Source organism: Rhinatrema bivittatum, chromosome 8 (genome assembly GCF_901001135.1).
Source record: "Rhinatrema bivittatum chromosome 8, aRhiBiv1.1, whole genome shotgun sequence".
Taxonomy (NCBI): domain Eukaryota; kingdom Metazoa; phylum Chordata; class Amphibia; order Gymnophiona; family Rhinatrematidae; genus Rhinatrema; species Rhinatrema bivittatum.
Window position 1 is genome coordinate 233,179,237 of NC_042622.1, and position 22,283 is coordinate 233,201,519.

General features: G+C 48.3%; 1 protein-coding gene across 2 annotated transcripts in view; it reads left to right on the plus strand.

Annotated features, from left to right (window-relative positions):
• The window catches only part of HMG20B (high mobility group 20B), a 47,140-nt gene that overhangs the window by 17,247 nt on the left and 7,610 nt on the right, over nt 1–22,283 (plus strand). For both annotated transcript variants that reach the window (XM_029614074.1, XM_029614075.1), the window contains exons 3-8: nt 568–691; nt 803–1,006; nt 1,898–2,018; nt 2,576–2,628; nt 3,169–3,238; nt 3,843–4,058. In XM_029614074.1, coding sequence (XP_029469934.1) covers nt 568–691; nt 803–1,006; nt 1,898–2,018; nt 2,576–2,628; nt 3,169–3,238; nt 3,843–4,058 — 788 coding nt within the window. The remainder of the gene's footprint in view (nt 1–567; nt 692–802; nt 1,007–1,897; nt 2,019–2,575; nt 2,629–3,168; nt 3,239–3,842; nt 4,059–22,283) is intronic.

A 22,283-nucleotide genomic window follows, 5' to 3' on the forward strand; every position in this document is an offset into this window, starting at 1 on the left:
GAGGGACACTAGGGGTGGGCTGAATGAAGGCTGCACGGGGATTTTATTTTGTATTTGCAGGGGTTAAAAAAAAAAATGTCTGGCACCGGCCGCAGCCGGATTTTCAAAGGGAATCTCCTTGAAGGGGGGGGGGGAGGGGGTTCCCTTTTGAAAATCGACTTGCAGGCCCATGGGAGACTGAAAATTGGCCTCGCCATTTGAACTTTGTTTTAAACAAGATTTTGGCCGTCATTGCTTCTTTGGGGGCATCGTTAACCGCAGCTAAGCCAAGCAGATCTGTATAATCAGATCATTCAGGCAAAATGTAATCGTGAAACAATCAGCTTGAGAACCTGTTACAGTGGTGCTCATTTGTACCCAAAACCATGGACACCTGTGACCCTGTAAAGGCTTTTCGACCCCCTTCTCATGCTTGTTGAATTGAGTCAAAATACAACACAGTGATTATATATATATTTACATATATGATTCAATCCAGTTGACGACATCATCTGCCCCGATCAGAGCTGGGCGGAGTTGGTTAAGTGAAGCCCCTGCAGGCTTTTATGTCCTTCCTCTGGGTTGCAGACTCCCCGTAGACAAGGACCATGCGCACCCCGGGAGCGTCCTGGTGGCCATCAAGCAGGAGAAGAGCGAGGTGCCCAGAGCCGGCAATGGGAAGAGCACCGCCGGAGAAGAAGAGCCGAGCGGGGTCAGTAGCGCTCCCGCCGTCTTGCTTGCGTAGTGAGAGCCGCTCCAGCCGGCGCCGGCTGAACTCGTAATGTTCTCGCTCTTTTTTTTTTTTTTTTTCCTGCACCTGAAGCCGGTGAAGAAGAGGGGCTGGCCGAAGGGGAAGAAGAGGAAGAAGGTGCTCCCCAATGGCCCCAAGGCGCCGGTGACCGGTTACGTCCGGTTCCTGAACGAGCGCAGGGAGCAGATCCGCGTGAAGCACCCGGACCTGCCCTTTCCGGAGATCACCAAGATGCTGGGGGCCGAGTGGAGCAAACTCCAGCCCGCGGACAAACAGGTAACTGCGGGGGCCCAGGGGGAGAGGGAAGGAGGGGACGGAGTGGAGAGATCTCCCACCAACAGAGAAGGAAAGCACGGGAGGTGCCGCAGCTGCGACAGCCTCCTCTCTAAGCTGTGGGTGCGGGGATTAAGCCCACGAGGGCCTGGAGCTGGTCTTCTGCAAGATCCATAGGGGAATATACTCAGCCCTCGGCCTTAACTCTAAGGTCTGCGAGCTTCCCTGGGAGCACAGAATAAGTTTGCCAGTGGAAGCCCTGCTGAATATCCCCCCGATTAAAGCTATCTGGCTACATTTAAACGAGGAGGAGGAGAGCAAATATGCAAAGTACACAGCACACACGCTGAAGACTTTTTTTTTTTCCCCAAATATTTATTTTATTCCAGCAAAATACAATAACAAAGAATAACCATGGGAGCAATGCAACGTTTTTCCCTTTAAAACCCCTCCATTTCCACTGAAGACTTAAAAAAAAAAGATAGCACATCAGCCCCCATCCCTCCATTTGTTTTAAAGGCTCCCTCCCTCCTGCCTCACCCCCCAACCCCACCCACCTGTAACCTCAGGACCCTGAAAACCTCTGCTAGGAGCAAGGTATCCCTTAACCGTTCTCAGCACTTCCAGCGCTGTTCTGATAGGGGAAGCCTGTCTAAAGTTATCCAGCCAAATTTCAGTTGTAACCCGTTAAGCTAACTGGATAGCTTAAGTCTCTCTCTCTTTTTTTTTAATCTGGCTACATTTTAGCTTGATAATGACTTATCTGTTAAAATCTAGCTGGATAATTGGCTCGGAATTCAAAAAAGGTGCCACTCAGCTGGATAAGTGGCTTTGAGTATGGATGTATCGGATGTGCAGGCAGAGATTAACCCCCTCTTCCCTCCGTCCTCCCAGAGATACTTGGATGCGGCAGAGAGAGAGAAGCAGCAGTACATGAAGGAGCTGCGAGAGTACCAGCAGTCGGAGGCCTACAAGATGTGTGCAGAGAAAATGCAAGAAAAAAAGATAAAGAAAGGTTAGCGGGTCTGGGCCCTGGACCATCCAGGATCCATGGGGGGCTCAGAAAACCCACCCCTCTGCCTCTTGGTGCCGGTGCCAGACTTCAAGGCCACGTGCGAGGGCTAAGAGAACTAGGCCCTGGCCCAGCTCGGCCTGCATCTCACAACCACTGTGCAAAGTTCTGGACAGTACCCCAGGCTGAGCAGGGCTTTGCCTCCTCAGTGGGCCCGTGAAGTCCTCAGACTGTGTGATAACTTTTTACCAAACTTAAATCCAGTTGGGTCTCCGTGTGGCGGTTTGTCCCTAGGGTGTCCATTTTGCTGCTGTTTATGTCAAGTGCTGCTGTGTCTGAAGGACTGGCGCATCGGAGGGAAGGCACCTGTGAAAGTAGATGGGGGGAAAGTCCAGTGGACGATACCGCAGTTCCCTCTTGTGTTCTCTGCTCGGGAGACCGAATGACATTGGTTGGCCTTCCTCTCTCCTTTATCCTCTTTGAGTTGTGAGCGTGGCCAAAAGAGGAAGGAGGTTAGTGAACATACAAGTAAACACCGTAATCTGCTTTCTGTTCTGCAGAGGAGTCTGGCCTGGCAGCTGTGAGCACCCTGCTGAACGGACACCCACACAAGGTGAGGCAGCTTCCTGGATCGGGTTCTGATCGTAGGACTTAAGGGGCCCCAGTAAGGCACGGTAGGGATGGGCTGGAGGAGGTCAGTTGCCAACCAGCTTCGTGTCAGAAGGGACAAGCCAAGTCTGTCCTGGTTTTGCTCCCCTCCCTTTGTATCTATGGACTTGGGATTCCGGTTTCTCTAAGAAATGTGAGACTAATAAGTCCCATAGAAGCAGTGGGGTAAACCAAGGACTGACCCAAGCGGAATCAGAAGGGTCAGAGAAGCGCAGTGCGTTTAAAATCCCTTTTTTTTTTTTTTTGTGCTATTTGCCTCGGCGCCAGTTTATCAGGGCAGGCTGAGGCGATCCTGGTTTTTACCTCTGACTACCTGCTGGCACTCCTACTTCTTTTAGGGAAGTCAGAAGTAAGAAGCGTGCTGCCAGGCTAAAATTCATCCTAAAGGCACAAAGCCAGGTGCTCGCCTACCCAAAAAACCCCAGCAGAGCCCCCTTGCCTTCTCCCCAGATATAACCTTCTGATGCTTTTCCATTCGTTTCAGTTGGGTGCTGATGGCTTCTCCACTTTCGATGTGCCTATCTTCACAGAAGAATTCTTGGACCAGAACAAAGGTGATGCTTTGTCCTCTGTTTGCCCCTTGGTGGGGGGGGGAGGGGTACGAGGAGGGCAGCAGCAGTGGAGAGAGAGCAGAAAGGGGATTTAAAGGCGTCGTTAGTTTTTAAATCGTGTCTCGTCAAAATCTTAGCTTGAGAGATGCGTTTTGATGGGCCCCAGTTCTCCAGCAACCACCTAAGCCTTAGGATGGATTCACTGCTCAGGTCGATACAAATGTCGGCATTCAGAACTGGAACCTTGGCAGAGGGGAAAAGCTTGCGCAGCGCTGCCCCGACTCGGGCTAGCAGTGCGCGTTCTGTTTCCTGAAGGCTAAAATGAATTTCAAAATGGATACGTTTATAGAGAGAATATCCGTGCTGATTAGGAGCAGTTCCCTAGTAATTGACAAGGTGAGTGAACCTAGAGGAGCAGATGGGCCGCGAGGTGAAAGGCGAAGGCCCCTGTCGCGTAGGGCTCTTGGGAAGTCAGCCATAATGGGAGAGGAGATTTAGGGAACGAGTGGAGTGCAATGTGGAATGAAAGTAAGTAAAATAAATTGCTGCGCGCACCCCGTTGCCTCAGGAATTGAGATTGTCCTTGTCATTTTGTCGTTCCCACTAGTCCGTGAGGCGGAGCTGAGGCGGCTGCGGAGGATTAACACAGAATTTGAGGAGCAGAACGCCATTCTGCAGAGGCACACGGAGAGCATGAGCTGCGCCAAGGAGAAGCTGGAGCAGGAGCTGGCGCAGGAGGAGAGGCAGACCCTGGTGCTCCAGCAGCAGCTGCAAGGCATCCGCCAACTGCTCGCCAGCAGCTTTGCCTCCCTTCCCATCCCAGGTGAGAGCAGGTCAGAAAGATCCTTAGCAAGCTGGCATGCAAAATAAGAGTTGCAAGGGCCCTCAGGAGGTCACCTAGTGCCAGATGCACGTAAGGGTTTTGATCATTGTCTGTCCACTGGAAAAATGCTCTGGTCTTTCGAGAACAATAAAGTTGGAACTGACCTTGAGAAGTCATGAAGTCCATCCCCCCTGCCTTTGGATAAGATCTGCTTTACTCAAACCATCCCAGTTTCTTAGTGTCCAGTCAGATGAATCCAGAACATGTGGTTATGCACCTCTACCAGCAGATGGAGACAGAGCAAACTGACGTCACAGTATATGCACCCCTGCAGTGACATCAGCCTGCCAGTATTCTCCTTCTCCAGCAGATGGTGGATGTGCATCTCCCTACTGGGGATTGCTTCGATTTGAAAAAGGAGAAATAAGTAAAATAATTTCACCCCGCTCTCCTGCAGTGATAACAAAAGGTCCCTCCCCCAGTTGAGAATTCCTGAGGTGATTTCCATGGTCCCTCAGATGAGTGCCTTGATCCAGTAGCTGGTTTTTTAGCTGGCGTGGACTTGGCTATTAAGTAGCTGAAAGGCAGCGAGTGCAGGAAACCAAGCTCGGTAAGGCTGAGCGCAGGTAAGTTTAAAATACAATATAGAGAGAAAGAGAGTCTTTTTTGGGTGTAGGGCTTCCTCCTTGCCCCGGTCTTCATGTTCGGCGCGCCGTTCCGACGTTCATCCTGCTCCGTTGGAGGTCAAGGGACGTAGGCAGCCTGGCAGGTTGAGCAGCCTCTGTAGGCTAGGCCCTGCTCTGAGGCTTTTTTACTGCATGCCACATGTTGGGCCTCAACAGCATTTTGCGCACTTTCTTTAGGCTGCTCTACAGGATTGTTGGTTCAGTGTGTGCATCTAGCTACGCATCCAAGTTGTGCGGCCAGTTTTTGGAGGCATAGGCAGGCCTAGTAGTCTATGCTTCCAAGTTAAGTGGTGCCTTAAGTGGTTGTCTGCTTACCTGTGTGTACAAGTTGAGCGTTGCTGTGCACTTAATTTTTTTTATGGTGCCTGTCCTAGGGACACCTAAGTCTTGGATGCCTAGGTTTTGGACACCTAATTTTTGGACGCCTAGTTTGGACACCTTAAAAAAAAAAAAAAAAAAAGACACATGCCTCTGGCTGCTGATCAGCACGCTGCCGGTCTAATGGTTCCTATATCTAAGAAACCTAAGTGACTTTCTCTTTGCACTGCCTGTCATAATTTGTGGCAGCGTTGTTTGGAGGCTCAGGGAGAATTGTCTTCCTCTAATTTCACTAAGCCTGGTTCTTCCCAGCTGGATGTAGGCCTGGGTAAAGACGTGTCAGGTGGGGCGCCTGATTTTGGAACTCCCCTAACTGGTCTTTTGGCAGCGGAAGGCAGCTCAGTGAGTGCGCCTCAGATACCTCCTGGTTTGGATACTTCTACATTTTCATGGGTAGAGTTTTCCAAGGATTACAATCCTTTCTTCATGCACAGTCTTCCGCCCCGTCCAATGCTCCCAGGGCGAAGTAGCAGGTGCAAGCCTTGCCTGGACCTACTATTAAGCGCCGGAGTACTCCTAGAGTGACAGTAGGACTGCTCGATAGAGATCCAGATGGCACGGATGATGACACTGATCCTGACTCTCTTGAGGATGGTGAAATTCATTCAGGATTAGAACCATATAGGACTATGCTATGGTTCTTCCATAGAGATGAAATGCTGGTCCTGATTTCCCAGACCTTGAAAATGCTGGGAGTCCCTGGGGCAGATTCCATTTTAGTTTCTGTGCATAAAGCCTCTTGTTTTTTCCCTGTGATGGAGGCCATTCAAGAATTGATTGATCTTGAGTGGGATGCCCCAGAGGCTAATTTCAAAGGAGGTCAGGTTTTGGAAGGCCTGTACTCTCTGAATCCGGTGGTGAGAAAGCGTTTATGTTTTCCGAAGGTGGATGCGCTTATATGTGCAGTCTCCAAGCAGACGACTATCCCCGGAGAGGGAGGAGCGGTCTTGAAGGATGTACGCGATAGAAGGATTGAAACTATCCTTAAGCAGGCGTTTGAAGCAGTGCAATGACTTTGCAAATAGCTTCTTGTTCCCTGGTAACTCGCTTTTGTTTGCTTCTCTCCCAGGAGGTTGATGACTCTGGGGTGAATTCCAGGGCAGTTATGGAGCCCTCGGCTGCCTTCTTGGCGGATGCAGGCTGTGATTTATTCCTCACCTCAGCCAGAGGGTTGGCTTCGGTAATAGCGGTCAGGCGTCAGTTATTGCTGGGAAACTGGTCAGCTGATGCAACCTCCAAGGCTAACCTCAAAAAATTGCCCTTTAAAGGCTCACTCTTGTTTGGGAGCAAGTTAGAGAAACTGGCCAGAAAGTGGGGCGAATCACCGGTTTCTCGATTACCAGAGGATAAGAAACAGATGCCGCGCTCCTATAGCATGAGAAGCCTCGCATTTTCAACCCTACAGAGGAGAGACCTTTCAGAAGACTCGACCTTTTGTTAGGTCTCAGTCGTTTCGTCCCAGAGAGCACAGGCTCGGGTAGTGGATCCTCCCGTGCCTCCCAGTGAAGGTTTGCCAACTCACCCCCAGGAACAGGAGACAGGAGAAACCTCTCTCTTCTATCAGAGGTGGGTCAAGATCACATCCGATCAGTGGATCCTGAAGGTGATTTGAGAAGCATATGCGCTGGAGTTTCGCAGTATTCATCGGGACATGTTCGAGGTCTCTCCCTGCCACTCCCCGCAGAAGAAGCAGGCAATGGAAGATACACTGGCAAGGCTGTGATTCCGGTGCCCACGTCTCAAGAAAATATGGGGCGATATTTAATTTATTTCATTGTGCCCAAGAAAAGAGGGATCCTTTCGTCCCATCCTGGATCTCAAGGGTATCAACTGTCATCAGCGGGTGACGCATTTTCACATGGAGACCTTGCGCTTGGTGATAATGGCTGTGTAGCCGGGGAAATTTCTGACCTCTTTGGACCTGTCTGAAGCGTATCTTCACATTCCCGTTTGACTACAGCAGTGGTTCCCAACCCTGTCCTGGGGACCCCCCCCCCCCAGCCAATCAGGTTTTCAAGATATCCACAATGAATAAGCATGAGAGAAAATTTGCATGTTATGGAGGTAGTGCATGCAAATTTTCTCTCATGCATATTCATTGTGGATATCCTGAAAACCTGATTGGCTTGGGGGGGGGGGGTTCCCTAGGACAGGGTTGGGAACCACTGGACTAGAGCATCAACACGTTTCTGCAGTTCACAATTCTGGGACGCTATTATCAATTTCAGGCACTGCATTTTGGTCTGGCCATCACTCCCAGGACCTTTTCCAAGGTAATGTGGTAGTTGGAGCAGAATTGAGAGAGGATGGGATCCTAGTATACCCCTATTAGGATGACTGGATGATTCAAACCACATCACTGAAGAGAGCCGCCTGGTGACCAGCAAGGTGATCTCCCTGTTACAGGAGCTCGACTGGGTGCTGAACCTGGCCAAGAGCAGTCTTCAGGCTGCTCAGTCATTGGAATACCTTGGGGTTCAGTTCGATACGAAGCAGGGCAAGATTTTCCTGCCTGAAGCTTGTATTCAGAAGTTGATGGCACAAGTACGTCTATTGATGAACATTCTATGCCCAACCATATGGTCCTACCCGCAAGTACTTGGTTTAATGGCATCAACCCTGGAAGTGGTATCGTGGGTGAGAGCACATATGCGTACTCTTCAGCACTCCCTGTTGTCTCGGTGGAATCCGCAGTCTCTGGACTATTCAATTCAGCTCCACCTGCCGATGTAGGTCTCTTCCTGACTGCAGAGGTGGCTATAGCCGGATCATCTAAGGAAGGGAATTTCCCTAGCACCACCAGACTGGCTAGTACTGACAACAGATGTGAGCCTCCATGGTTGGGGAGCTCATTGTCAGGAGCTGACAGCGCAAGGGCGTTAGGATGCCAGAAGAATCTCTCTGGAGCATCAATCATTTGGAAGCCAGGACAGTCCAGCTGGCATGTTTGCAGTTCGGCGACAGGCTGCAGAGTCGAGCGGTCTGGATAATGTCAGACAACGCAGTGATTATGGCTTATATAAACCTGCATGGAGGAATCAAGAGCGACAAGTGTTGCAGGAGATAGATCAATTTAAGGAATGGGCCGAACTACATCGCCAAATGATCTCAACCTTGCATATAGCAGGAAAAGACAATGTAAGAGCAGACTTTCTCAGCAGGGAAAGTCTGGAGCCAGGAGAATGGGCGCTATCAAACAAGGCGTTTCAACTGATTCTAGATCACTGGGGTCTCCCGTTTCTAGACCTGCTGGAAACTTCTCGCAAATTGAAGGTTCCGCAATTCTTTAGTCGCAGGAGAGATCCAAAGTCATTGGGGATCGATGCCTTGGTGCAAGAGTGGCTAGAAGACAGGTTGCTGTATGCCTTTCCTCCATGGCCCATATTGGGCAGATCAGTCCAATGAATCAAGCGCCACAGAGGGATGGTGCTCTTGGTTGCTCTGAATTGGCCCAGGACACCACGGTATGTGGATCTGCAGCGGCTCCTGGCAGAATTGCCCCTTCTGCTTGAGGCGCACAGGGATCTGTTGTAGCAGGGTCCTATTCTTCATGAAGATCTGACTCTATTTTGTCTCGCTTGCTGAAATGTGGATACTCTGCGGCAGTGATTTCCACCTTGCGAAGAGCTAGGAAGTTCTTCACTTCCTTCACCTATGTGCGAGTCTGGCGAGTTTTTGAGACCTGGTGTGAGCATCAAGGTATTCTTCCTTGTTAGGTCAAGATCCTGCTCATTTTGGAATTTTTGCGGGATGGCTTGAATAAAGGCTTGGCACTTAATTTCTTAAAAGTACAAGTAGCGGCTCTCGCCTATTTCAGAGGTTAGGTGAATGGTGGATTCTTGTCAGCTTATCCTGATGTCGCCTGTTTCCTGAAAGGAGTAAAATGTCTTCACCCGCGAAGGAGCAAAACTCCATGGCATAGCAAAGAGAGAAACTGTGTTTCTTGTGGCAATTTATTCTGTGTTTCTTGTGGCAATTTATTCTGCGTGTAGGGTTTCCAAACTGCAGGCCTCGTCTTGCCAGGAGCCATTTCTCCGGGTGACTCCAGGAGAAGTACAGCTGCTTACTATCAAAGGTGGTCACTGACTTTCACTTGAATCAGTCCATCTACCTGCCATCCCTGACAGAGAGAGAGATGTAGAGGAGTATTGACTGTTGCGACCCTTAGATGTTGAGACCTATTGTCCGATATCTGGAGGTTACTAAGTCTTTACAGAAGACAGATCACCTGTTTGCCATTCATGGCGGTACTAGGCAGGGAGAGCTGGCCTCATGGGCTACCATAGCTTGCTGGATTAAGGAGGTAGTCACGGCTGCAGACGTTGATGCTGGGAAGCTGTTACCTAGTCAGATCAGAGCTCATTCGACTAGGGCTCAGGCAGTGTCATGGGCGGAAGTGAAATTGTTATCTCCCTGTCGACATTTGTTGAGCTGTGACATGGTCCTATTTACACACTTTTTCCAGGTATTATCATCTGGATGTTCAGGCCCAGGAGGACGCAGCCCTTGTGCACATCCCACTTGTTCTGGATTCATCTGACCGAACACTAAGAAATGAGAAATTACTACTTACCTGATAATTTCCATTTCTTTAGGACAGTCAGATGAATCCAGCTTTCCTCCCTTGGCTGCCGAATGGTTGTATTATGGTCCTCTTGTGTGACTATGTATTACAGGGATTACTGTTAAGTGTTACTCCAGTCCCTAGACTAATGTTATTTACATTCTTGTCTGAGCTCAGTGTTGCCTATTGGTTGAGTATTGAAATCAAGTCTTTTGCTAGTCTGTGCACAGTTGCTTTTGAAGAGAATACTGGCAGGCTGATGTCAATGGTAGGGGTGCATATACTGTGACGTCAGTTTGCTCTGTCTCCATCTGCTGGTAGAGGTGCATAACCCTCTTGTTCTGGATTCAGCTGATTGTCCTAAAAAAAAAAAAAGGAAATTATCAGGTAAGTAGTAATTTCTCATTAAAAACATTCAGCAACAAATATTTCCCTGCGTATCCAGATAACATCTTTGCTGTAAGAAAGTTCTTCCTATTTTCAAACCTAAAACTCCCCTGCTCTGATTTGAGCCCCTGACTTCTTGTCCTTTCCCCACTGGAGATAGAGAAGGATCCGGTTGCCACCTTTACTCACTCTTTCCCCTTTGTGTCTCCTGAGCAAGGTGTCATGTGCTGGTCACATGGATCTCCCATGAAGAGAAGGCGTCCTGTAGGGCCAGGAGTATCAAGGTGACAAGTTAGCCTCTTCAGCCTGTGTCTGTGGTAACATGATCTGGGCACGCGATTCACTCTGTGCAATGTGCCATATGCTATAAGTCCACAGGAACAGCTGCCAAACTTGTGAATAAAAAGAGAAGACCACTGAAGGTGGTAAAAATACAGCTCCTCAATAACTGACGTTCTGCAGGACAGTGTGAAGTGATGAGAGCAGAAAACCACCACATGTCTGAGGGCTTTGCCAGGCCCTTGTGGCATCACCACTAATTCAGCCACCCATAATGTCTTCATGCTCTTATAGTAGGGATCATTAGAAACCTGGAACATGGTGGCAGCTGTACATGTGGAAATATGCATATGTTCTTGCTTTTGTTGGATTAATAAAAAAAAAAAGAAGAACCTTGCGGCAGATAAAAAGCGAGTGGCTCATCCAGTCTGCCCAGTTGTCTTCCTCTCTGGTTCTGTCCTGGTGTATGAATTCCACACTGAAACCAACACCAGCTCCCCCTCCCTCTATGCCTTTCTCAACCTTGTTGTCCCCATCGTTCCCTGCATCTGGCTCAAGCGCTGCCTGCTGAAGCTTTTCCAGGCATCCAGCACCCACTCGGTAAAGAAGTATTTTCTCATATTTTCTTTCTGCCTTCCTCCCTGTGACTTCATACCATGACACCCTCCAACCCGCCTTGTTCTCGTCCCTTTCTCTGGAAAACGTTTCCTTCCGCTACTTAACTGAAGCGCAGCAAACATCTGGAAAGTTTCTGTCATGTTCCCATCCTTCCCCCCACCCACCCCGGTTAGAACATTTTGAATAGGTCGAGCTTTTTCTTTGTAGGCTTTGTGTTGCTGGCCTCGTGTTATTTTCGTAGCCCCTTTCTGAACTGCTGCCGTCCTGTGTCCCGCGAAGGAGCAAAACTCCATGGCATAGCAAAGAGAGAACACGTCGCCAGGAAATAATCGCAGGACTACACGTCTCTTTGTTTCAAAAATGACCGCAGAAACCCGCTTTTTACCTGATTTGCAAGTCTAATTATATGTTTCAGAAGGCTACGGCACTTAATGAGAGGAAGAGAACATTTGAAGGGGACTTTCCAAATGATTCTAACTGACTAAATGAGGAGTTAGATCCATCTATTGGGGGTGAAAAAAAAGTGAGCCATAGGAGGCGTGGTTGGGTGGGTGTGGGGGAGGAGAAGGCACAAGTATATTAAAGTTTCAAGGGGTCACGTGATGTGGTGAGCCACGGTGGGACGTGTTCATTGGGGCTCCGGGCGCCCCGCTCTTACTATCTAGGAAAACCTGCTGTTTAAAAGTCGAATACGCTGTAGCAGATAGGTTCGGTTGGAGCATACGTCCAGCATGCATTACACGCAACGATCTTTGCCAGTGATGACCACTAAGAGGGCATGGAAGGAGAAGGAAAGATCTCGGGGACCGGAGGCAAAAATGGCAGCGGTAAGCAAACAGCCCGGCGAACTACCCCGTTCAGACGCGATCGTCGCCGAAATCAAAGCAGCTGTTTTTGCGGCACTAGATTGGAAAACTTGCCAGTATTTCCTCCCAATTGTCTGAAGTATCAGCGGTGCTTACCAAGCGCAGGGCTGAATCTCTGTTTTGGAGAACGATTCCACTACTGCCTCAGTTAAAATGGCGGCCTTTGAAAAAACACTAACGGAGCACGCTGACAAATTAGATGACTTGGAGAATCGGTCAAGGCGGTCCAATTTGAGATTTTTGGGGCTTCCTGAGTCCATTGAGGAGAGGAATCTGGGTGAATTTTTAGAAGCCTGGATTCCAAATGCTTTAGAAATGTCTTAGCTGAAAGACCGATCAAGAATTGAGTGGGCACACCATCTTGAGGCCCGGAAAGAATCGGAAACGCGGCCTCGTGTGGTGTTCACAAAAATGTTGAACTTTGCTCATAAGCGGGTAATATGCCAGGCGTACCTTAAGTGATCAGAAGTTTCCTATAATTCCCACAGGATCCGGATATTCCAGGATTATACAGCACGTGTTTCGGCACAGCGCAGCAGCTTTTCACCGACGTGCTCTGTGCTGTTTAACAGGCAGATCAAGTTCTCCCTCCAATTTCCAGCCAGACTAAAAATTTGGCATGACTCACCAGCGGAAGCCCAAACATTTGTGGACACTTTGCAGACGTGAAGGTCTGGCTTACAAAAGTCTGTTTAATTCCCTGGTGTAATAAAGAGATGGACCATGCTCCATGTCAGCAGCGGGATTTTATACCCCCCCCCCCCCCCCCATTCTGTTTAGCTTCTATGAAATCCTATGTGGACGATTTCCCTTGTTTGATGAGGACGGCATGTATAGAAATTCTGGCACAAAGAGGGACCAGATCGTTAGATTTTTCTGGAATTCTGCGGCGAGAATCCTAATTCTGTTTCAGCTGGGATTTGAAGTGTGTTTTTCATCTGGAACATTTTAATTTGCGGTTATAGTTTCTCTACATCCACTTTGGCAGAAGACCAGGAATTTTCTATGTTTTGTTTTGGGGTTTTTTTACGGCTCCGCATTAGAGGGGGCGATGGCTGCAGGGTATATGGAACCCGATGCTAAAGACTGTAAGAGAGAGCCTGGCACCTGACCACTCAATCAACTTGACCCGTCTTCCTTGTTTTGAAAGGGAAGAAAATTGGACTTGGGGGGTGAGGGGGGAGGGCTGGGGAGGGGTTCGGGTTAAGTGTGCTTGCTGATGGAGCGCTGTTTGGGCAGGGAAAGGGGGTTACTTTATAGAATTGGGGCATTCGGCGATTTGTTTTCTTGTACCTGTTACATTGCTCTGCTTTTGGTCTTTCTTTCCTATGAAGGTGGGCATTGGGGAAATGGTTTCTTTCTCCTGTCCTTCATGGCTGTATGGCTCAGATAAGCACAGCTCAAATAGTCTACTGGTATATAATTCAACAACTTCAATATAGCCACATTCAATACATAAATATGTGTAGTATATTATTTATGTAGGACCCACATCACGAGTTTGTATGTCAATCAAACTCAAAATTAGTAATAGGTCTCTTTGCTTTATTTTCATCAATTGTTTTGTATTTTTTGTATTTGACAAATTTTCTAAATTTTTCTAAAAATCATTTCTCCATATGCTGACAAACTCCAAAGTAGATGCTCATTTCAAAACGGTAAATACTCATCTCTGTACAGCTATCAATAGTCCAACCCCGACATGATCCTGTTTCGAACCACAAAGTTCTGCCTCAGGGGGAATCCTTTTCTTTAAATCTTCACAAAGGAGAAATGTTCCAACAGCTCAATATCGGCTATCTTCTTATTTTTCTTACGCAACCTGACTTCAAAATCGCAATTCAAAGACTGGAGATAAGTGTCCTCCAGTCTTGAAGAAGGGCAACACGAAAGAGAAGGGGATAGCATTCCTATGTCACCATTTAAGCTAATTAGATGTCTGGAGAACTTTACATCCCAAAGAGAAGGATTATACACACGTATCCAGAGCTTATATATCGCTAGCATAGTTAGATTATGTTTTAGTTTCTCAAGAATACTTTGTTTCTATATCCCAGGTGGAAATTGGGACTCAAGTAATTTCAGACCATGCCCCGGTCTCAGTAGGAGATAACTTGGAAATTGCCACAGTCTATTTGAAGAATGATTTGGAATTCCAAAAGTTCCTTAGAGAAAAGTGGACAGAGCTTTTCACAAGATTGGGAGCGGAGGGGAGGCTGGAAACTACAAGCCGGTTAGCCTCACCTCGGTGGTAGGAAAAGTAATGGAGTCGCTGCTGAAAGAAAGAATAGTGAACTATCTACAGTCAGAAGAATTGCTGGACCAGAGGCAGCATGGATTCACCAGGGGAAGTTCCTGTCAGACAAATCTGATTGACCTTTTTGATTGGGTGACTAGGGAATTGGATTGAGGAAGAGCACTCGATGTCATCTGCTTGGATTTCAGCAAAGCTTTTGATACAATCCCGCAGAGGAGGCTTGTGAATAAAGTGAGAAGCTTAGGAGTGAGTGCCAAGGTGATGGCCTGGATTGCAAACTGGTTGATGGACAGAAGACAATGTGTGATGGTAAATGGAACTTACTCTGAAGAGAGAGCGGTGTTAAGCGGAGTGCCACAAGGATCAGTGTTAGGACCAGTCCTGTTCAATATCTTTGTGAGTGACATTGCGGACAGGATAAAAAGTAAGGTTTGTCTTTTTGCGGATGATACTAAGATCTGCAACAGAGTGGACACGCCGGAAGGAGTGGAGAGAATGAGACAGGATTTAAGGAAGCTGGAAGAGTGGTCAAAGATATGGCAGCTGAGATTCAATGCCAAGAAATGCAGAGTCATGCATTTGGGGTGTGGAAATCTGAAAGAACTGTATTTGATGGGGAGGTGAAGGGCTGTTGTGCACGGAGCAGGAGAGGGACCTTGGGGTGATAGTGCTTAACGATCTGAAGTTGGTGAAACAATGTGACAAGGCGATAGCTAAAGCCAGAAGAATGCTGGGCTGCATAGAGAGAGGAATATCTAGTAAGAGAAAGGAAGTGATGAACCCCTTGTACAGGGCCTTGGTGAGGCTCACCTAGAGTACTGTGTTCAGTTCTGGAGACCGTATCTCAAAAAGGATAGAGACAGGATGGAGGCGGTCCAGAGAAGGGCGACCGAAAAAGGTGGATGGTCTTCATAAAATGACTTGAGGAAAGGTTGAAGAACCTAAATATGTACACCCTGGAGGAGAGGAGGAGCAGGGGTGATATGATACAGACTTTCAGATACTTGAAAGGTTTTAATGATCCATGGTCAACAACAAACCTTTTCTGTTGGAAAAAAATCAGTAGAACTAGGGCCCACGATTTGAAGCTCCAGGGAGGAAGACTCAGAACCAATGTCAGAAAGTATTTCCTCACGGAGAGGGTGGTGGATGCCTGGAAAGCCCTTCCGGAGGAAGTGTTGAAGATTAAAACTGTGAAGGATTTCAAAGGGGCATGGGATAAACACTGTGGATCCATAAAGGCTAGAGGATGGAAATGAAGAGAAGAGCCATGGGGGTGGCTTGCTGGAATGGTGGCTACTACCTGGTGATTACTACCCTTACTCAATAAGCCTTCAGATGGTTAATGCAACTCCAACATTGCTCTCTGCTTCAACAGCAAGGGGAAATGTGGAAAAGAGGATTTGCATTCAGACAACAACCAACAAGGACTGAACTACACAGTCTGGGTAAACAAATAAGCGTGGGGGTAGCTTGCTTATTGCGGCAGGTACTACCCTAAACCAATTAAGCTTGATACTTCACTTTCTATGCATATACAGCGTTGCTCTCTGCTTCATCAGCAAGGGGAAATGTGGAAAAGAGGATTTGCATTCAGACAACAACCAACAAGGACTGAACTACACAGTCTGGGTAAACAAATAAGCGAGGGGGGGGGGCGCTATTGAGCAGCGCTAGCAGATGGTCGCATAGGGGCTGAGCTCCCTCCCCAAGGCTCTTTATTTGCCTATATTTTCGCAATTACCGGGTCCTTTTTGGCTCATTCATACTTTTCCAGACGCTGGTACCTTGTATAGCATGGCGGTGAGGAAAAAAACGGCAGACTTGCAGCAGTTTGCCTTTAGCAAATTGCAGGACGAATCTCCTCCAGATGACGACGTGCAGGGCCTTAAGCAGCGGAGTGGTGTACAGAGCATGGCCGTCCCGGAAGCTGAGTCAGTAGGTGAACCTGCCGCGAGTGGCCTACACCCCGACATCCCCACCAGATCAGAGATCCGGTCCTGGTTCTGTGAAATTCGGACGGATCTTAAATCCTATAAGGCAGACCTCCAAGCAAGCATGGCAGAGATCCGTGAAGATCTCAATACTATGGGACGTCGGGTGGACGATTTAGACACGAGGGCCGACCACCAGAGCGCACATATCGATGCTATATCCGACTCCTCCAAACAACTTACCCTTCAGGTGGATGTGATGGCGGAAAAATTGGAGGACTTAGAGAACCGGTCCCGCCGCTCTAACCTCCGCATACGTGGTGTTCCCGAATCTGAGATCTACAAAGACAGTGAACAGACGGCGGCGGCCATTTGCAAGGCTTTACTTCAGGAACACATGGCTGAAGCGGGGGATACACAGCCAGAACCAGTTATTGTTTTGGAACGGGCCCATCGTGCTTTAGGGCAACGGAGGGATAATCAGCCCAGAGACATTATACTTAAATTTCTCAATTTTAAGCAGAAGGAAGAAATAATGTCTCTAGCTCGTACACATACTGACTGGACCTGGCAGGGCCTATCCGTCACCTTTTTTAATGATTTGGCCCCTTCCACGCTTCAGAGACGCTATCAACTACGTGATGCTACCGCAGTTCTTCGCCGGACGGGGATTAAATATCGCTGGACTTTCCCATTTGCATTGCAGTTTCAGCACAATGGTATTACTTATAAAATGCGTTCACTACCAGAAGCTGCGCAGGCATTTAAGGAGGCCGGGCTGGAGTTTGCTTTCGCTATTGAGGGGCCCACCGGCAAAAAGCCGATGGTCGATGCCACACCACGTTGGAGACGACCGGGGACGGGCAAGGGACGACTTCGGAGGCAGACTACTTCGGCCACCATCCACACAGCTGATAAGGGCTGAGACTTCTTGTGCTTACTTTGGGCGCTAGGTTGTGGCGTCTGGTCAGCCATTGTTATGTTCAGTCATATGTTGCACTTAACGTTTGGTTCCCTATTGGTGACACTGGTCACCTAGGTGTTTAATTCAATGTGTACCATTCTTAATGGGCTACCTGGATCTATGGCGAAATTCTTTATTGAAATCTTATACAGCGATATATTTAACAGGGGAGAGCTTTGGGGGGGGGGCCTCATGTTGGCTACGGGCGTTGCTTTCTGTTACCCCCAGGGTTGGGATCCGACAGGAATTGCGATCCCTTTCGATGTTACACCCAAAGGGGATAGAGTGTCTTTTGCTTTTGTTTCTGTGTATGCTTCATCCCTTATGTTTATTCATGCAAGGACGGGGAAGCACCAAAGTCTATGTTAGTACCGTCGTGACAGGATACTGTATATTTCATAGCAGGTGGTGCCCATATAACTTTCATTATGGTGCGGCTTATTTCCCTTAATGTCAAGGGGTTAAATACCTATCGCAAGCGTTATCTTCTTCTGAAAGAGTTACAAAGCCAAAAAGCAGATATAGTATACGTACAGGAAACGCACCTCAAATCTAGGCATAGTCACCTTCTAGAATCTAGGGCCTATCCACATGTGTACCATGCAGGATGTAGTGGTGGGGCTAAATATACTGGGGCGGGCATCCTGCTGGCTGCCTCTCTTGTGTATGAATATGTTTCCCATGTCGCGGATCCAGGGGGCCGTTACCTCTTGCTAAAGATTAAACTGGGATCCCAATTATACTCTTTACTCTCCCTTTACGCCCCCAATAAGGATTGTGGGGTTTTTCTGGCTGCCATCCAAAATTTGCTTTTAAAACACGCGGAGGGCACCCTTGTACTGGGTGGCGATTTTAATGTTTCCCTAAATCAGAGTTTAGATAACTCGTCTCCTAAGTCCACCACGCCCCTGACCTTGCGCAAGCAACTGCAGACTCTTATTGCAGACTGGTCTCTTACTGATGTTTGGCGGTCCAGATACCCCCACTCTCGCTCCTATACTTTTTACTCGGCTCCACACAATAGCTACTCCCGCATTGATTATTTTTTAGTGGATAAACAGTTGGGCAACAGAATCCGCAAGGTGGATATTGATGTCATTTCCTGGTCGGATCATGCCCCTATCCTTATAGAGGTGGATGTGAGTGACGGGGACAGAGGGGAAACCTTCTGGAGATTGAATGAATCCCTTTTGCAGGATACAGCTTTTGTTCAGAGGCTGGAATCTCAACTCCTTGAATACTTTAAACTGAACGCCACCCCTGATGTCAACCCGGGTACGGTGTGGGACTGTTCCAAGGCTTACGCTAGGGGGTTGTTGATTTCTAGGGCTGCGGCATGTAAGCGTCTTAGACAGCAGGAGCGAGAGGCCCTCATCAATCAGTTGGCAGTACTTTCTAAGGAACACATGCACACTCTCTCCCCACATTGTTGTCAGAAAATACTGGCAATAAAATCGAAACTTTATGCTTTGGATAATGCCCACTTGCTTCATTCTTTGGAGATTACCAAACAGGCCTACTATGAGGGCGGAGACAAGGCGGGGCGTCTGCTGGCTCGTAGCTTGAAAGCCAGAATGGTGCATAATAATATCTCAAAAATCAAATCTGCCAAGGGGGAGATGTTGACGGCCTCTCACGACCTTAGGGAAGCATTTTCTTGCTTTTATGAGCGCTTGTATTCTACAAACGCCGCTATTGGCCCGGATGGTATTCTGGAGTACTTGCAAGCGGTGGCTTTGCCTGGTCTCACCCCCAGCCAGCAGCAAACTCTGGAGGCACCCATTACGATAGAAGAGGTATTAGCTGTCATAAAAACTCTTAAACCAGGCAAGGCTCCGGGGCTCGACGGTCTCGCCGGAGTTTATTACAAGCGGTGCGCTACCAGCCTTGCTGAACCTCTAACGCAGTTCTTTAATAGCTTACGCACTAATGGGTCTATATCCCCACAAGCGAATGTCGCGGGCATTTCGGTGCTGGCCAAGCCGGGCCGAGACCCCATGCACTGTGCCTCATATCGGCCCATATCTCTTATTAATGTGGACCTTAAGATTTTAGCCCGAATCCTGGCGCTTAGGCTTAATACTTGCCTACCTTCCCTTGTGTGTAATGACCAAGTGGGATTTGTTCCTCACCGCATGGCGGCGGATAACATTCGTAAGGTGCTTGATTTACTGTGGTGGGTGCAAAAAGAACGCATTCCAGCCGTCTTGCTCTCCCTGGACGCAGAGAAAGCGTTTGATCTCGTCCACTGGCCCTTTCTATTTCAGACTCTGCAACGCATGGCCTTCGGTCCCTTTTTCATTCACTGGCTCCAAAAATTGTATGCTGACCCTAGAGCAAGAGTTAAGGTGAACGGTGGCTATGGGAAGGCCTTTGGGATTGGCAGGGGTACCCGGCAGGGCTGCCCGCTTTCTCCCCTTTTATTCGCTCTTTATTTGGAACCTCTTACCATCAACATTCGCAACTCTATGGATATTCGTGGGGTAGAGCTGCGGGACACTAGGTACAAGTTATCCTTATTTGCCGACGATGTGTTATTGATTCTGACCGACCCAATATCCTCCCTTGCGGGGGTGCGGCGTGAACTGGACAGATTTAGTGCTGTTTCTGGGTTAAAAGTAAACCTTGACAAATCGGAGTTACTCAATATCAATCTGCCGCCTGGGATGGTCCAAAAGATCAAAGAAAGGTTTCCATTTAAGTGGGCTCGTGCTTATATCAAATACCTGGGAGTGCGTATTTCTTCTCAACTCACTGACTTATATAGATTGAATTATCAACTGTTGGATGATAAAGTCACCATTGATATGAGCAGGTGGAATAGGGGCCCGTACTCATGGCTGGGAAGAATTGCTATTGTTAAGATGAATATCCTACCCAAATTTTTGTACCTATTTACCTCTTTACCTGTGTATCTCCCTATTCCTCTCATCCGCAGATGGCAGCGTAAAATTTTTGATTTTATCTGGCGCCGGAGGCCGCCCCGACTCCCGAGAGCTCTCTTATATATACCCAAGCAACAAGGGGGGCAGGGCGTACCGAACCTGCTACGGTACTACCAGGCTGCTCAGCTCAAGGCTGTCTTGGATGTTAACCGTACTCTACATCCTAAACAGTGGGTTCAGTTAGAACAGGATATGGTGGGTTCTATGGCGCTATCGGCTTTGTTCTGGCTGCCTAGGGCCGACTGGCGGCCGCTCCGCTGTGTGCCCTGGACTCTTGGGACCACACTGCGCATTTGGGGACAGACACGCCGGCTGTTGGTGGGGGACTTTACTTACTTTTATCAGTCGTCCCTTGCCCACACACAGCGTTTTAGTCCAGGACATTCCTCCCCCCTTTTTCAACCCTGGCGTGCCAAGGGCATATTTACTATAGGACATTTCCTCTCACAGGGGGACCCTTTATCCGTAGAGCACTTAGCGCTTAAATACACACTCCCTCCTTTGCACGCTTTGGCCTATACCCAAATCTTACATTTTATACGTTCCTTACAGCGGTTGGGCGTGCTCAGGCCGGGACGTTCTCTGTTTGAATCCTACTTTTCTTATAGTGACATCCTCAGAGGCGCTATCTCTAAACTGTATCAGCTATTTTTCCAACAGGGAGTGGAACAGTGTTCATTTGTTAGATGCTGGGAAAAGGATCTGGCAGTTCAGCTAGGGCCCCGAGTATGGGAGGACGTTCTGAAACAGGCCAGGCACTGCTCGATCTCCGCCAGACTTCAGGAGAATTGTTTTAAAATTATATATCGTTGGTATCTTACCCCTGACAAGTTGCATAAATATTACCCTAATCTAGGGCAAGAGTGCTGGCGTAACTGCGGTGCTGTTGGCACCTACTTACATATTTGGTGGGCTTGTCCACGCATCAGCTCCTTGTGGACAGAACTTTTCACTTGGCTGAGCAAGCTCTTAGAGATTGCTATTGCTCCTGCGGCTTCAGTGGCTTTGTTACACATTTTCCCGGATACTATCCCCAGGAAGTTCCAGCGGTTTTGTGCACAATTATTTATAGCAGCACGTACCCTCATAGCCTATCATTGGAAGTCTGCGGTTCTTCCCTCGCTGCAGGACATAGAAAGTAAACTTTATTCTTATTACCGCCTGGAACACCTGACGGCATCGAGACATAATCGTCTCCCTGCTTTTTTGGCTTCCTGGAAACCCTTTATTGACTCCTTAGGTCTGGCACAGTGACTCCTAACCTACTGGCTAACTAACCTTTCAGTTTAACGACCCTTTGATATGCTTAGGTATGCTTTTCTGTGTATTTATCCCATGTATGTATCACTCACCAGCTGCTTTTGAGTACGCCTGTCTGATGGTGCTCCTTGCAGTTATTATATTTTGTCACCTCCTCCATGTATGCGTTTTTTGCCATAGGGATGCTTTGTTTGTTTGCGTTTATATGACACTCTTTGGGAGGGAGGGGGGGGGGGTGGGGTTACAGTGTTAATGGTTTTGTAAATGCTCCAGTTCTGACTCTGTGTTATATGTTTGCACTCTGAATGGAATAAAAATTGTCAAATTCAAAAAAAAAACAAAAACAAATAAGCGTGGGGGTAGCTTGCTTAATACGGTGGTTACTACCCTAAACCAACTAAGACTGACACTTCACTTTGAAAGCATATACAGCGTTGCTCTCTGCTTCAACGGTAGGGGGAAATGAGGAAAACAGGATTTACATTCAGACAACATCCAACAAGGCATCGATCTGTGCAGTCTGGCTAAACAAGCATTGGGGTAACTTGCTGTTGCGTCCGTTGGTCTCAAACGGCTTCGACCTCTGTACCTCACCTGGGAAGATGGCTGCTGCCGTGTCTTCATGCCGCTCTCTCCGGTGTCCCCGCAACGGTGACGGTGTTCTGCATGATTTTCCTGAGGGCCTCCTAGGGTGCGCGCGCGCACGCCACCCACGTCTTTATCCACATCATGGCAGGAACCTCGGGGGCGTCCCCTCCGAGTGACGTCATCACATCCTGGTATTTAGCCTGCCCTTCGTTTGCTAACAAACTGGGTTTGCAAGGATTGGATTGCCTCCGGTCTAAGCTGCTCTGCCGCTTCCCAGCTGCCACAGGAAGCTCTCTCTGCCCTTCGGGGTAATTCTTCTCTAACCTGGGTACCCGCTCCTCGGGGGCCCTTTTGCTGTATTTCAGGTACCTATCTTGGGACACCGGATACTCGCTCCTCGAGGGCCTGCTCTCCCTAATCTGGTGCCTGCCACTGAACTACTTCTGCCTGCCGGGACCTTCAACCATACAGCTTTCTGCTTCAGTGAGTACTAACCCTT